This window comes from Ornithorhynchus anatinus, chromosome 8 (assembly GCF_004115215.2).
Source record: "Ornithorhynchus anatinus isolate Pmale09 chromosome 8, mOrnAna1.pri.v4, whole genome shotgun sequence".
In the NCBI taxonomy this organism is placed as follows: Eukaryota; Metazoa; Chordata; class Mammalia; order Monotremata; family Ornithorhynchidae; genus Ornithorhynchus; species Ornithorhynchus anatinus.
In genome coordinates, this window is record NC_041735.1 from 38,505,557 (window position 1) to 38,522,758 (window position 17,202).

The following is a 17,202-nucleotide window of genomic DNA, read 5'->3' on the forward strand; positions in this document are numbered from 1 at the left end:
AAAAACATTAGACCATTCACCCCCCCCCCACCCTCCCTCTGTAGATACACACAAACATATGCGTATATACATATATGTGTGTGTGTGTACATACATACATATATGTACATATATATATATATATATGCATGCATGCAAGTGTGGTTTGCTTTCTGGTTACCTCAGAATATGGCTACAGCTAAACATTTTAAGTTACAACTCTGCACGCTTTCATCTCAACAGAATTGCATTCTTTTGAAATGTGCTCCAGGGAATCGTATCTAGCCATAGCCTACAATAGAAAGTATTTCTCAAGGATGGGGCACAGGACAGGTTAATTAAGGTCACTTAAATCTTTGTCATTTATAGCAGATCAGAACCCAAATGGCTGACTTTTGCAGGATTTCTGAAAGGAATCCAGTAGAGCTGGTTTCAAGTTTCACATCGCCACTTAATAGCTGTAACCTTCTTATCCAGAAGTTGTGATCCACATGGTGTCCACAATGAGTGCAGCAAGTCTGAGGTAGTCAACCCTTACGAAGGCTCAGTATCTGAACATAAAAAGATTTTGAAATGACCACTGACTGCAGGTTTCTTTTTTTTCCCAGAGTAATTATCAAGAGAACACTGATGAAACTGGTTCAAGCGTTTGTAACAGAGATTTTCCCCACAACACACACCGCACCCGATGTAGGTAAAAGGCAGCCGTAACATAACAAGCTTCCACAGCGCGGGACGGCCGATCCCTTTAGGTCAGGCCGTCTGCACTCGGTTGCAGGAGATCCGGCAGAGATCAGAAGACGCGTTGTTGTTCACGTTATCTGTAGTTTACTTTAGGAGGGTTATCAAAAACCATTCCTCAATTGTACTGTCCCTGCAGGTCTACTGATCCCCAAGCACAGCATACTGGTTGTCTAGCTGAAGTTTAAGGGCCTGGTTTTTGGAAACCTCACCCCTACCTCTATTTTTGTCTTTTACTACTTCAAAGCTCTTCTCCATTTCTTTATCCCTAAGGGAAAATAAATGGGATCAGTAAATCTCTCTCCTCCGCTAGCTGGTTTCGAAAATGCTCTTCCTTGAAAAAAGAGGATCTTGAGAAGGGGGAGACGAGCAGGACTGGTGGATCAGCAGAAAATCGATGCGGTTGGTCTAGGAGCTCTCACCAGGTATTTCCAAAACCAAAGCAACTTTTTCCTCATTTTCAACTACGCTTAATTAATCGTTCTACACCGGCCCGATCACGACAACACTAAAACCAGCCAGAGGCTGCTCTAAGGACATTTGACAAACTGATTGTTCAGTAGGATATTGCACAGTGCTCTTTGCGTTTCTAAGGGAAGTGCAAACAGTAACCTGCACACCTCTTTCAAGGGCTGCCCATTTTCCGCTTAAAATAAAAGGATCCCGCAAAATCCAACAGGTTTCATTTAGAACTTCCGTAAATTTGTGGGCAGAATGGGAACCAGGGAATGAAAGGAGGCTAGCTCCTCCAGTATGGGGAGGCAGGAGGTAGTGTCGACACAGGTTCCCCCTCTGGTTCCCTCGCAGAAGTCAGGGTAGGTAGAAACTCATCCGTCAGCCAGATGTTCTCCAAGGGGGGAGGAGGAACGAGAAGAACCTCTGGCTTTTTTAAAATGTCTTTAGGCCACTCGCTGCAGTTCTCTGCAGGCAGCAGGTAACCCCCCTAACATCCCCACTTCTCCCTATTTTCATTTTGTTTTGCAGAAAATTGACAGCCCTAGATTGGAACGTGGCAGGGGTGGTCAATGCTATGTGGTATTTCTTCAGAGAGCGAATAAACATGGCTGAAATAAAATGAAATTAAGTAGGTGCAAGGCAAAGACCTTTCATTCGTCTAGGTTTAACTAGACCCAAGGAAGAATTACAAGTCACTCAAGTGAGGACCAGTCAAATATAAGCCATTCAAACAACTTTCTACAAGATAATGACGACTGCTTCGGGCATCCACTGTCACTAGCTCCTCCGGAAGGAGCTTAAAGCACTCATACTTACTTTCGGCTTTCTACATGCTTGGCAGTGGATTGCAGTGATGGGAACTGTGTATCGCTGTATATTTCTGGTGGTCCTTGCGGTGTTTTCCTCGTCGTGGTCACCCTCGCACCAGGAGGCCTATATACGCCGCCCGTCGGCACTGGTTCCGGAGCTTCTGTAACTAACGTTTTGCGTACATTTTGAGAAAGAGCAACCCTGAAGGCTCAGAAAAGCAATCGATTCGACTTAGGGGCCTTGACTTTATCTATATACCGGTCAACTACTATCCATGCCAGCCCTATGAATATAAATGAAGAATGCGGTAGGGACCATTGGGTTTGGGGCACTTCTAGTGTTTGTAGAAAAGAATTCCTATGTTACAACTCATTTTTAATAAGGCGAATTCTCAGGAAAAACCATCCAGAAATGTTCAGAATAAAGAGCATAAATAAGGATCTCCTTTTATACTATCTGAAAATGGAGGGTTTTTAAAAAATAAACATTTTTTAAAAGAAAGGTCTATTTCTATTGCTCATTTTGTTCTTTCCAGAAAATCCATGGATGGGCCCAAATCATTAACATTAAGATTAAAGATAATGAGGGTGTCATATCAGTTCTAGACAAAGGGCTAAAAACTAATACAGAGAAAGCATTAGCATCCTATAGATCAACATCAAACAACCCCAAATATAAAAGTGGAATTCTATTTTAATTGAATTTAATTGACTCAGGATAGTGATCAAATTTTATTGAGCATAAAACCACTAAACCATAAGGATGGAAAAAAAAATATCAAAACTAGGCTCTAAGCATAAAAAACCTCCCACTAAATTATTTTATTTCCCCCATCACGTTACTAGTCAGAACTTAAGAGGCACAAATTCTGACCTTTTTAAAAACCCCTAAATGCATGCTAGTCAGTGGGGGCAGGAACCCACCTTCTTGATTTTCAAACCTATTGCATTTTACTAGGCGTCCTGTAGCAGTGCTTGAGGTGGGCTAACTCGGGCTACTAAGAGACCACTTTAGCGGACTGTAGCAGTGCTGCGAACCCACACCCGAAAATCTCTGTCATTTACAATTCTAAATATTAATACCGCCAGTGTATTGAGGAATTTTGCAATATCGCATTGCGTGGCACCCCCATGGCCTGAGCTGTGACTCTCATTCACCAGGCCCCAGATTCAACAGCAATAAAGCCAGGTGACACTAAGGAGAATCTAAGCTATTCTACTACTTGAGAGGAAAAAGGGAAAAAAAAAGTTGAGGGTACCGATAACTGGAGCAGCAGGTGCTTGTGCTGGAGCAGTCTTATTCCAGGGCCCAGATGCTTTTTCTACGCCACCGCCACCTGCCTCTTCCCAATTATCACCTGGTTCTTCTCTCTTCTCATTTTCTTCATCTTCCTTTTCGCTATTAGAAGTAAAATACTACCTTCAGCTTCATTATGAAAAGGGCAGTTGCTAAAAAAGCTTCGGGGATGGGTTGGAACGTGGCTCTTTACCAGGGCCATTAATGTCATCTTCCAGCTCATCATGGCTTATCACATCTCCTCTAAATTATCTGAGGATAAGATCCCAGCTGCAGAAGAAAGTTACGAGTGAAACATACGCCAGTTACGTCGCCTGCGCCTGCACTTTGAGTTCTCAGATATCCCAAACTGACGCTCTTTGGATATTCACCTCCGATTAGCAGGACCTAGTTGCCAGCTACCAGGATGCAAACGTGTCTCGGTTGAGCTGCCAACCCCACGCCTGAGAAACTCCCACCAACTTTCTTTGTTCCCTGGCCTTTCAACACTCATTTCTTCCAAGTCCTTAACATTCTGCCAAGGTTCCTCCTGGCAGAGTGCTGAAACAGTTAGCAGGTTTTCTCACTTGATTCTTTCACTGTCGGTCTCTTCGGCTTTGGCAAGTATCCGTCCTGCAGGTTCTGCCTCTGCCCCTCCTTTCTGACTCCAGGGTGAGGGGCAGAAAGGGCCACTGTTTGTGCCTCAACTGCCTTCTGCCCTTGGATTTGCACCCCCTTTTCACCCCCCTCCCTCAGGACCACAGCACTTATGTACCTATCTGTAATTTCTTTCCAGTACGGCCCGCCTACCCCTCTAGCCAGAAATACAGGGAGGAGCAACTTGACTGATGATAAAAAGCTACTTGAGGGTAGGGATTGTGTCTACTGTACTTTCACAAGTGCTTAGTCCAGTGCTCTGCACACAGCTAGCACTCAACACATAATATTCTATTATGTGTGCTCTGAGTTTGCTGTGAACCTGGAGGTAGTGAACACGGGTTGAGGACCTGTTATGGACCAAGTAGAACAGTACTTGGCACAGAGTATGCGCTTAACATACTGTCAAGATTAAAGCAGAAGGGGAGGATGAAAACTATTCTGAAAGGCTTTGAGGGACGGGTGTCTAGTTTTAAAAAATGAGGCTAAGTGCCAAAATGGCAGTAATGGCCAGAGTTAAAACAGTTGAGAGCCGCTGATCTACAATTCTTCCGCTGATGGTCAATGTCAAGCCGTGAACCATGCAAACACCAAATGGCCTGGCCCCGAGGATTCATCCAGCTCACTGCTGAAGGTGCACTCTATAATGCTATAGAAAGTTTTCTCACCTAGTGTTTCTCCTCCCAGCCTCCACGCTGGGACAAAAAAAAAACCAACCTAAAAACATTTTGCTACATTCATCATTATGGGTACGCTGTGGCCACATATTTGAAAAATTAGGCCACTACATGAAAGCTCAAGGCATTTAAGTGCCGCACCCTGCCCACAGTAGGCGCTCAACAAATACTGCTGTACATTCCTCCTTCCACAGTTTTTCACTAAATCCCACTGAATGGTTTGTCTTTCAAGGCTTGCTTCCCTCTGAGATTTTACCATTTCTTTAAAGAAAAACCTGTCCTGAGATGCTAATGGTCAATTCTTTAGCAGCTAAGTGCTGAATTTGATCTGCAAATACTGTCCCTTGGCTGTTCCTTGGGCTAACTGCTGTACTTCACACCCCTCTAGAGACCCACAACTGTCTTCTGTCCCTCTGACCAAAGAGCGGTGCAGGATATGGGATGGGGGTGGGGGGTTGGCGTGAGTGGCCAGATAGCAGGCCTCATCATTTTTGTTCAAAAATTCAGAACACTCAGCACTGAACTGGCTGGGGGTGCGGGCAGAGGCTGTGGCACATCAAGGAGGCTTCTCCTACCCTGTTATTCTAATTCCTAAGGTTAGACTAGCCCTTTAAAACCACCATAAGTGAAGTTTAAATCCAATACCACCAATGCAACATGCAATAGAAACACTCCGCCATTCCTCTGGTCCTGCAGGCTGGCTGTTCTTCGGGGGCTATGAGGGACCCCCCTCCAATACCCTCCTTTCTCTAGTCTGCTAAGGCACATCTCCCTGCTTCCCCGCCACCCTTGCGAGACTGAAAGTATTCCTTCCTTATTTCTCTGGCCTTGTTCATTACAAGACTTTCAGAGACACAGAGATGTTTAACCCCACTGCCTTGTATCTACCCCAGCACTTAGAACAGTGCCTGGCACACAGTAAGCACTTGATAGATATCATAAAAAACAAACCTACATTATATAGTCAACCAGAAATCGGATAAAATTTGAAATTTGAGATAAAATTTGGATTTGCAAAACCAGCCAAAGTTTTAAAAAAAAAGGCTAAAGAAATTCCTGGAATAAGCCATATGGTTTTCTTAAAACCTGAGATAAATGACCCCCTTTTCTAACTAGCTACTAGCAGTAAACTAAGTACTGTAAGTGCGTCGTGGGCAGGGAACGTGGCTACCAACTGTGTTATATTACATTCCCCCAAGCACCTAATAGCGCACAGTGAGCACTCGGTAAATACCACCAACTACTATAGCTGGATCTCTTTTAAATTGACCGTGGTTATCTAAGTTTGGTCTAACAGGTGGCTAAACACAGAAAATCGATATAGAAATACACACATGTACCTAAAAGGCCTTTGGCATTACACGCTCCCATAGCCAATTACTTCCTGAAACATGTGCTTTGAGCTGGGAAAAGGCAAGTTGCTACAGCAGTGACAAGGTTAAGTCCGTAGCGCTTCATATAGCCAAAGCCACTGTCGGGGGTAAGATGGCTATGCCCGATTAAAATTTTGTTCGGATGCACAATTCAGATGCATCACGTTGGGACTACAGAAGGAAAAATTCCACTTGGAGTTTTCGAAGACTATACAAAAATCCCTGGCTCTTAGGGAAAGGATTCACAAGGACATCTTAACGGAATTTATTTCCATAATTTAGTGACCTGTCTCTTCACCCTGGAAGTGATTTACAATAACAGCAATGCATCAATTCTAAAATGGCTCAGGATGAAGGTTTCAATGCCAATACGCAGTCCTTCCTAGGAGGCGCGGGGGGAGGCCCAGCTCCCATTCCGCAGTTCTACTGGTCTTGCTTTAACTCTCCTGCGAAAGAGTCAGGAGCTTCACTCCCCTCGACCTGGTTTCCTCTGGTCAACGACAGCCACTTAAACTCGCTGGAGACAAATGGGATGTGTTTGATCACGGACATAGAACTGTCTGGCAGAGGTCTTGGGTCTTTCAATTTGTAAAAGCAACCCCAAGGTTCCACCTTACACACTTAGCAAATCAGCAAAGCTGAGACTAGATGCCAGGAGTCCCAGTTCATTTGCTCATTCGTTTAATCAAAAGGACTTACTGCGCAGCACTGTATCAAGCACTTGGGAGAGGACAATGAAATAAAGATGGATCCTTCTTTCATGAAGCTTACAATCCAACAGGACCAAACAAGCAAGCTTACATTTTAGACATAGCTCATCTTCCCTCCCAAATCCTCTCCTCCACCTAACTTCCCACACTTGACATTACCACCACCCTCCCCCTTCCTCAAACTCGTTAGCATGGCAAGATCCTTAATTTCACTTTCCACCCCCATATTCAATGTGGCTAAATCCTGTCAGTTCTTTCTTCACCCCACCTCCAGGATCTCACCCTTCCTCTCCAACCAAATGACCACCAGGCTGGTCCGAGTACACGCTAGTCATAACCTGATTCGGTGATCAACCTCCTCTCAGACCTTTCTGTCCACTCTTCCCCTCTCCAATATCCACTCCACTCTGCTGCCTGCTTCTAAACATTGTTCTGGGCACATCTTCCATGCCTCAAGAGGCTACAAAGGTTGAAAATTCCTCCCCGCAACAAGCAGAAATTTCAGATCGCTGGTTTTAAACATGGATGTTTCCTGACTACCTCTCCAGCTCTGACCTCTCTGCTGTGGTTTCACATTTCCTCTTGACTTCAGGACATCTTTACCAGCACCTCAAATTAAAAACATGTTCAAACCAGACCTTATCTTCTCACCCAGACCTTATCTTCTCCCTGCCTTTCACTGTACACTATCACTATAGAGAATACCACGATCTTCTTTGTCTCACAGGCCTGTAACCATGGCCTCATGGAAAAGATCACAGGCACTGGAGTCAGAAGGCCCGAGTTCTAATTCCAATTCCCCAACTTTTCTGCTTTGTGATCTTGGGCAAGTCACTTAAACATCTCTGCCTCAGTTACCTCATCGGAAAAATGGGGTTTAAGACTTGAACCCCACATGAGACATGGACTGTGTCCAATCTAATTAGTTCCTATCTACCCCAGCACTTAAGTGCCCAGAACATAGTAAGTGCTAAGAAACCATGAAAAAAATCTGTCACCGACTCCTGTTGGTCCTACCTTCAAAACATCACTAAAATCTGGCCTTGCCTCTCCACCTAAAGAGCTACTATGCTGATCCAAGCACTTATCATATGCAGTATTGACTACTCTATCAGCCTCCTCACTGACCTCCCTGCCTCCTGTCTCTCCCCATTCCAATCCATACTTTGTCTCCTGTCTGGATCTTTTTTTTTTTTTAAAAAAACAAACAAACACACAAACACAAAACCCCTGATCAGTCCACATCTCCCGACTCCAGGGGTTGCCCGACCACCTCCACATCAAACTGGAATTTATTACTATAGGTTTTAAGGCACTCAGCTCTCCCCCTCCTACGGTACCTCACTGATTTCCACCTACAACACAGCCCGCATACTCAGCTCGTCTTACTCCAATTTAGTCACTGTACCCTAATCTCGTCTAGCTCACCGCCAACTCTCCCTTTGTCCCAGAACTCCCACTCCTTTCATAGACAGACCATCACTTCCCCCACTTCAAAGTCTTACTAAAATTAAAATCACATCTTCTCCAAGAAGCCTTCCCCAACTAAGCCTTCTCCTCCCACTCCTCCTTTTCCCTCCTGCATCCTATGCGGTTGGATCTGTACCCTTTAAGCACCTGATAGTCACTCCACCCTCAGCACCACACCACTCAGGCATTTAACTGCAGTATATTCATTTTCACCCAAGTTCCTTGTGGGCAGGGAATGTATTTACCAACTCCACTGAATTGAACTTTCCCAAGCCCTCAGTAAAATGTTCTGCCTACAGTAAGCATTCAGTAAATACCATCGACTGTCCTCGCTTCTCTCCCACTACACCCCAGCTCATGTGTTTTGCTCTTCTAACAATCATATTTGAGTGTTTACTGTGTGCGGAGCCCTGTACTAAACGCTTGGGAGAGTACGATGCAACAATAAACCGTGACATTCCCTGCCCACAACGGGCTCACAGTCTAGAGTGGGGGAGACAGACAAAAATACAAATAAACTGCTGACATGTACATAAGTACTTTGGGGCTGGGAGTGGGGAAGAGCAAAGGGAGCGAGGCAGGGTGATGCAGAAGGGAGTGGGAGATGAGGAAAAGTGGGGCTTAGTCTGGGAAGGCCTCTTTGGGAGGAGATGGGCCTTCACTATGGCCTGGAAGGCGGGGAGAGTGGTTGTCTGTCAGATTAGAGGAGAGAGGGCTTTCCGGGCGAGAGGCAGGGCGCGGGCTAGGGGTCGGAGATGAGATGGAGGCCCAGTGAGAAGGTTAGCCCTAGGAGTGGAGTGTGCGGGCTGGGTTGCAGAAGGAGAAAAGTGAGGTGAGGTAGGAGGGAGCAAGGGGATGGAGGGCTTTAAAGCCAAAAGAGAGGGGTTTTTGTGTGAAATGCGGAGGTGAATGGGCAACCATTGGAGTTTTTTTGAGGAGCTGGGCGACATGTCCAGAAATGAAGAAACTGTGACGTGGAGAAAACTGGTCAGGGCAGCAGAGAGAAGTAGGGACTGGAGGCTCCTGCCTGACACTTCCACTTCCTTTACACCCAACAGACCCAACTTCAAGACTTTTCTGAAACCTCATCTCCAAACATTCCCTCATCAGCTTCTCCTCTCTCCAAGCCTGCTTCCTCTAAAACTGCCATTTCAGCACTTCCACATCACCGAAGCCCTCAGGGGCTCCTCCCCAACACTGCATGTATCTTCACATTCTCTTGCTTCCTCCAATCCGTATTTTATTTTAATTTCTCTCCCTGGATAGATTTTAAGCTCTCTAAACACATCTACAGTAGGACTCCTGCAGAGTAAGGGTGCAATAAATACTACTATTTGATAGGTGGAAGAAAAACCTATCATGGAAAAGTAAATAAATGGAATTTGTAATTCAGCAAATACATATGCACGATGAGTGGGGCTGTGATAGGGGAACACCTCCTGGAGAAGAAGGTGGAGTTTCAGAAAAGTTTTGAGGGGATTTTTAGGAGTCCCTTTCAGGGAACAAACACTCAGGGAATGCTACCTCTGACCTGGTATATGGCCTCGAGCAAAGCCCCTTAATCTCTCTGCCTTCATTTCCACATCTGTAAAATGGGGAGAAAATACCCAATCTTCCCTGCTCTTAGATGGGGTGACCCAGGTGGGAAGGGACTGTGTCTGTTCTGATGATTACCTACCCCAGCTCTTAGCACAATGCTCACGAAATACCTTTACTACTGTTATTATTAGTTTCAGCTACCATCTCTACAAGGATGACTGACTTCCACATCTGTTCTCCAACCCTGACTTTTATTCTAACCTGATTCAACAATCAGACTCCGTAACCGATTTTTCTGTCTCCAGCCTCTTCCCTCTCCAATACCTACACCACTAAACTGCCTGAGCATGTCTCCAATGCCTCAGCAGGAGACAAACAGCCCCATCTCACACGTCCTCTTGCCTAAAAGCACATCCCTACTCGGATGTCCTAACGGCATTTCAAACATATCTAAAGGTGAACTTTTCCTTTCCTCCTAAACACAGTCCTCTAATTTTCCCACCCCCGTTGATATTATCCTTTCTGTCCCTGAAGACACAACCTTGCCATTAGCCTCAACGCCCATTTTTTAGCTCTCACATTCTATTTCTTGCTAAATCCTACCAGTTCTTCTGACATTTTCCCTTCCAATCCATCAGTGGTACTTATTGAGTGCTTCTTGTGTGCACAGCACTATGTAATTGTCCGAGAAAGTACAATACGATAAGAGTTGGTAGACATGACTCCCTGGCCACAAGGATCTGCCCTCTCCTCTCGATCCAAACTGCTATCTCACTGCTCCGAGCATTTACCTTATCCTGCCTGCAGCTGCACTTCTGCTGCAGCTTCCTCGCTTATCTCCCTGCAGTCCGCACTTCATCGTTGCTCGGATCATTTTTCTACAAAAAGCCCAGTCCGCATCTCTGCACCCCTCAAGAACCTCCGGTAGTTGCTCATCCACCTCAGATTTGTCATGATGATGATAATCGTATTTGTTAAGCACTTAATAATAATAAAAGTTGTGGTATATGTTAAGCACTTACTGTGCGTCGGGCACTGTACTAAGCGCTGGGGTGGCTACAAGCCAATCCGGTTGGACACAGTCCCTATCCCACTTGGGGCTGACAGTTGGTCTCAAACCCCATTTTACAGATGAGGTAACCGAGGCATAGAAGTGATGTGACTTGTTCAAGGTCATGCAGCAGAAAAATGGCAGAGCCAGAAATAGAACCCAAGCCCTTTTGACTCCCAGACCAGGGCTCTATCCATGTCTGTGCTCCTTACTAAATGTCAAGCACCGTTCAGTACCAAAAACAGACACTCCTTATTATCGGCATTAAAGCACTCTATCACCTTAGCCCTCCGACTCCATCTCACTGATTTCCTCCAATAACCCAGCCCGCACACTTCCCTCCTCTACCACCAACCTACTCGCTGTACTTCGACCTCATCTATCACACTGCCAACCCCTTGCCCACGTCCTGCAACTTCTTTCCCCTTTATATCCGACAGACCACTATCCCCAACTAAAACCTTATTAAAATCACATCCTCCCAACTAAGCCCTCGTTTCCCCTTTCTGCATCGCCCTTGCACTTGAATCTGTACCCTTTATTCCCCCACCCTCAGCCCCGCTGCACTTATATACACTAATTTAATGCCTGCCTCCTCCTTTAGACGGTATGTCTTATAGGCAGGGAACATGTTTACAACTCTGTTCTGGTGTACACCACCGAGCACCTCACAGAGTGCTCTGCACACAGTAAGGCTCAATAAATATGACTGATTGATAAGGAGCTTACCATCCACAGAGGGAGACAGACAATAAAATAAATTTGACAGGGGAAATACCTTGCTATCGAAAGAACCATCACCTGGGCCCAAGCACTCTTCATATGACCATTAGACCATTGTATCCACCTTTTCACAGCACTCCCTACCTCCAGTTTCTTTCCCCTCCAATCTAAACTGTTGTATAACCCATCTTCTTGAAGCAAGACAATTCACACATTTCTCCACTCTTCAAAATGCTCCCAACAAGGCACTCCACTGCTCTCTATCCTCTATATCAGCTCTCCTCACCTGCTATGTCCCATCTTGCACTCTTCATTGCTCCCAAACTTCCTAGCCGTTGTCGATTTAACTCTCCCTCCTCCACTCCCTTGCTCCCCAGCCTAGACTTAGCAGTTCAGGCAACTTCTAAAATCCACCAGCCTACACTTATTCTTGAATATTCACACACATGGATATTTTTATTTGCACTTTCAATCGTATATCCTGCTAATCCCACCCAATACCCTTTAACTATTTCCTGTTATAATCTTCTTTGCACATTATTTTTATACCCATTTTGCCCATCTTCCTCTCCAGATTGGAGGCTTCTTGAGGGCAGAAAATATGCCCGCCTTCTCCTATGTGCTCAGGTCAGTGACTCAGACTCAGTAGGTGTAAAAAAAAAAAAAAAAAAAAAAAGAAGAGGAAAACCACCACCAATAGATTGATTTTGCCAGAACGCATTTATGAGTTTTCCTCTCCTTCCTCCACTATTCATTCGAAGTCAACTTGAAAATTTTGGGAAACATACGTCAAAAACAACCAGCTATCCTCCCGAAAAGACACACCTTGGGGCTTTGGAATAACTATTTAAGGATACTGACACAGTTCTCTTAAAAGGCCAGATCCTGGTGTGCTAGCATGCTCAGAATTAGTAGTGGAAATTATAAGTCCTTCATTGTTAAGTCAAAAAAAAATTCCATTCCAAATTGCAGGCACAAACTACCCCAAACCTCTCTGTGTCTAGAGCAAAACAGTTATGTGGCTGTTAGAGTCTAACCAGGCCTATAAAATGGATCAAATATTTTCTAAACAGTTGTTTTTTTAAAGTAACTAGCAAGAACTAACATAAAATTGGATGTGCAACTAGTTTAACTTTGTCATTTAAAATATTAACTCACCCAGTAACGGCTTGCCTTTACAAGTCAAAATTTTGTAGAAATAGGATAGGATAACTGCAGGTTATGGGGTCAGAAAATAAAACCGCCTATTTGTGAACTACTCCTCCCTAACCCTGTTAGTTACAATACTGTTTCCTATGGCTTAATTCAGGCAGGCTGTAACAGGAACTTTTCGGCAAACGCACCCTCTGCTAGAAACAACTGCATGCAAGTGGGAATATTAAGACCCCACCAGTCCTTACTGCACAATGTGATTATAATGAAAGCTTAAAGATTTCAAAGCTCAAGAACATTCTTGAGAACAATCATACCTTATCTGCATGGCCTGAACTCTGAGCCCACTGTAATCGATTTCTTTCTGCTCAAACTCTTTCCATTCGTCTTCGTCCTGTCAAGTATAAACATGAGGAAAATGAACTAATGTCAAGAATTTCTGAACCCTTTACAGACACCATGTAAAATTCTAAGAACCAACTGGATAGAAATGTTTTTCAGAAGCTCTGATGGAAAAACAAAGTCCACCAATTCTTAATTTATGCATTTAAATAAGCCCAACCCTCCCCCAGGGAGGTTTCTGATTCAGAGAGCCACCTTTTGAAGGGTATAATATAGTCGGCAGTCAAGTACTCTTTTTTCCACTGGCCTTAAAAACTGAAACTCTACTTCTACTGTCACGTTTCTACAAATTTTTGAGATGTCATTTGTTTCTAATGCCGACATCTACTCTCAGTTAGGGGGCCAGACACTGCCTATATCTGACCCGGGGATTTTCCTGGTGCTTAATTCAATTGTATTTATTGAGCGCTTACTATATGCTTAATCCTGTGCCATGCTGGCAGTACGAATAATTCTGGGGTTTGGTAAGCCCTTACTATGTGCCAGGCACCGTACTAAGCGCTGGGGTGGATCCAAAAATTGGGTTAGACCCAGGTCCTTGCGCCATGTGGGGCTCACAAGTCAATCCCCGTTTTACAGACGAGGTCACTGAGGCCCAGGGAAGGGAAGTGACTTGCTCAAGGTCACCCAGCAGACAAGGGGCGGAGCCGGGATTAGAACCCAGGACCTTCGGTCTCCCAGGCCGATGTCCTGGCCGCTAGGCCGGTGCAGCTGCGCTTCGTGCTATGGCCGCCACTGTCTCTGGGCTGAAGCTCTGAGGGAACAATAATGGGCGGCCACAAACCCTGCCCAAGCCTCCCGCCCTGACAGTCGAAGGAGACCCCGGTACTTCAGAAGCAGCGTGGCTTAGTGGCAAGGGCCCGGGCTTGGGAGTCAGAGGTCATGGGTTCAAATCCTGACTCCACCACTTGTCTGCTGTGTAACCCTGGGCAAGACACTTCCCTTCTCTTAACCTCAGTGACCTCATCTGTAAAATAGAAAATGAGACTGTGGCAGGGAACAACCTGATTACCTCGTATTTACCCCACTGTTTAGAACAGTGCTTGGCACATTATAAGTGCTTAACAAAGACCACAATTATTATTATGAGAGGCAGCATGGCTTAGTGGAAAGAGCAAGGGCTTGAGAGTCAGAAGTCGTGGGTTCTAATCCCCGCTCCGCTGCTTGACATCTGTGTGACTCTGGGCAAGTCAAGTCTGTGCCTCAGTGACCTCATCTGTAAAATGGGGATGAAGACCGCGAGGCCCACGTGGGAGAACCTGATCACCTTGTATTTACCCCAGTGCTTAGAACAGTGGTTGGCACATAATAAGTGCTTAAAGAATACCATCAGTATTATTATAAGCAGCATGGCTTAGAGGAAAGAGCCTGGGCTTGGGGGTCAGAGGTTGTGGGTTCTAATTCCAACTCCGCCGCTTGCCGGCCGTGTGACTTTGGGCAAGTCACTTGACTTCTCTGGGCCTCAGTGACCTCCTCTGTCAAATGGGGATGAAGATGAGAAGCCCCACGTGGGGCAACCTGATCACCTTGTATGCCCCCCCCCCCCGAGCTTAGAAAAGTGTTTAGCACAGAGTTAGCACTTCAGCAGTACCATCATTATTAAAGCAACGTACTCAGGACTTTCCTGGCTCTGCCCCTTGTCTGCTGTGTGAGCTCAGGCAAACTATTTGACTTCTCTGGGCCTCAGGGACCTCATCTGTCAAATGGGGATAATAATAATAATGTTAGAGAAGCAGCGTGACTCAGTGCAAAGAGCCAGGGCTTGGGAGTCAGAGGTCATGGGTTCGACTCCCGGCTCTGCCACTTGTCAGCTGTGTGACTGTGGGCAAGTCACTTCACTTCTCCGGGCCTCAGTTACCTCCTCTGTAAAATGGGGATGAAGACTGTGGGACCACCTGATGACCCTGTATCTCCCCCAGCGCTTAGAACAGTGCTCTGCACAGAATAAGCGCTTAACAAATACCAACTTTATTATTAAGCGCTTAACAAATATTTAAGCGCTTACTATGTGCAGAGCACTGTTCTAAGCGCTGGGGGAGATACAGGGGAATCAGGTGGTCCCATCTGAGGCTCACAGTCATCATCCCCATTTTACAGATGAGGTCACTGAGGCTCAGTGAAGTGACTTGGATGGGGACTGGGACCACCTGATGACCTTGTATCTCCCCCAGGGCTTACAACAGTGCTTCACACATAGTAAGCGCCTAAAAAATATTATAATTATTATATTATTACGTCAGGGGTCCTGCTCGTCCACGTTGGGGGTGCGAAATGGAAGCCCGTCCCTGGGCAGGGACTGTCTCTGTTGCCGAATTGTCCATTCCAAGCGCTTAGTCCAGTGCTCTGCACATAGTGGGCGCTCAATAAATAGTATTGAATGAATAAAATGGTGTCAAAGGGCCCCGAGCGGGGAGGGCCCCACCGCGCGCGCACGCGCCTCAAGGAGGGGGCGCGTGAACGCGCGTCACGTGGGCGCGAGCTCCGGCCCCGCCCCTCGGGATGGGAAGGAGACGGCGCAGGCGCAGACCGCGCCCCTCTCCTCGGGATGGGAGGGGGGAGGAGACGGCGCAGGCGCAGACTTCGCTCCTCTTCTCCGGATGGGAGGGGGGGAGGCGGCGCAGGCGCAGATCCCGCCCCGCCCCTCGAGATGGGAGGGGGAGGCGGCCCGAGGAGGCGGCGCAGACTCCGCCCCGCTCCTCGGGATGGGAAGGAGGGGTAGGGGGCGCAGGCGCAGATCCCTTTCCTCCCCTCGAGACGGGAAGGGGGGGAGGCGGCGGCGCAGGCGCAGACCCCTTTCCTCCCCTCGGGATGGGACGGGGGAAGAAACGGCGCAGGCGCAGACCGCGCTCCCCCCGTCGGGACGGGAGGGGCCGGAGGAGGCGGCGCATGTGCAGTCCCCGCCCCCTCGAGCCCCGCCCCCTCGAGCCCCGCCCCAGGCCGGGTCCCCGGTCCCCGGCCGGGACACATGGCGGAGGCCGGGCGGGCCCCGGGGCCGGAATGGGAGCGAGGCCAGCCCCAGCTAGCCCAGATGGCCCCCCTTCGCCCCCTGTCACCTTACTCACGGGCCTGTTGGGGACGGCGACGGCGGGTCCTGCGGGTCCGGCGGGCGCGGCTCCCCCTTCGGCCGGCCGGGCTCCCGCCGTCCCCCCGGGGGCCGTCGCGGCGGGGCCGGCTCCGGCTCCCCCGGCGGGGCCCGCGGCGGCCGCCCGGTTGCTGCGCTCCTTCTTCTTCTTCTTGTCCCTCTTGGCAAAGAAGTTGTCGAGGCTCCGCTCCTCCGTCTCGGCCATGGCTGCTGCTGCTGCTGCTGCCGCCGCCGGTGCTGCCGGCTCCGCAGCCGGGGGGGAAAAGGCGGGGGCGGGGGGAAGGGACAGCTAAACGCTCCAACGTGCCAGCGCCGGACCCCTCGTGTGCGCGCGCGCGCGCCGACCGGCGGGCGCGCGCACGTCCCCGGACGACGTACCGGCGCGCGCGCCCCGGAGCTCCAGGCGACCAATCAGACGTCGGCGCGAGGCGGCTTCTCCTCCCCACCCCGCCCGCGGAGCAGGCGCAGGCGCAGATCCCTCTCCGGGAAAGGGGGTTGGGGGGAGAGGGAGGAGACGGCGCAGGCGCAGATCCCTCCCCGTGAAGGGCGGGGGAGGGAGGAGGTGGCGCAGGCGCAGATCCCACCCCGGGGATTGGGGGGGGGAGACGGCGCAGGCGCAGATCCCGCCGCTCCCCTCGGCGCGGGGGGGGGGGAGGAGGAGGCCCGCGCGCCGCTGACGTCACCGGACAGCTCCGGGCTCCTCATTGGCTGGGAGGCCGGGGGAGGCCGGCTCCAATTGGATGGCGGCTGGCGGAGGGGGCGGGGCCGGGAGCCGGTCCTGGGTTCTAATTTCACCACTGGTCGGCTGTGTGGCCTTGGGCCAGTCGCTTCACTTCCCTGGGCCTCTGTTCCCTCCTCTCGAAAATGGGGGATAATAATCAATGTTGGTATTTAGAAGCAGCGTGGCTCAGTGGAAAGAGCACGGGCTTTTGAGTCAGAGGTCATGGGTTCGAATCCCGGTTCGGCCACTTGTCAGCTGTGTGACTGTCGGCAAGTCACTTAACTTCTCTGGGCCTCAGTTACCTCATCTGTAAAATGGGGAGTAAGACTGTGAGCCTCACGTGGGACAACCTGATGACCCTGTATCTCCCCCAGCGCTTAGAAC

The 17,202-nt window shown here is 48.3% G+C and overlaps 1 protein-coding gene across 3 annotated transcripts; it reads right to left on the minus strand.

Moving 5' to 3' along the window:
• Positions 1 to 215: 215 nt before the first annotated feature.
• Positions 216 to 16,435, minus strand: CDV3 (CDV3 homolog). 3 transcript variants are annotated; one of them, XM_029070880.2, is made up of 5 exons: positions 16,069 to 16,435; positions 12,931 to 13,007; positions 3,245 to 3,384; positions 1,993 to 2,152; positions 216 to 988 (listed from the first exon to the last, which is right to left on the minus strand). In XM_029070880.2, the coding sequence occupies exons 1-5, from the start codon at positions 16,300 to 16,302 to the stop codon at positions 862 to 864; spliced, it is 738 nt and encodes a 245-aa protein (XP_028926713.1). In that variant the 5' UTR covers positions 16,303 to 16,435; the 3' UTR covers positions 216 to 861. The 3 variants fall into 3 exon arrangements, with proteins under 3 accessions (XP_028926713.1, XP_039768796.1, XP_028926711.1); XM_039912862.1 differs by having other exon boundaries at positions 16,078 to 16,434; XM_029070878.2 differs by having other exon boundaries at positions 216 to 530; positions 16,069 to 16,432.
• Positions 16,436 to 17,202: the final 767 nt, after the last annotated feature.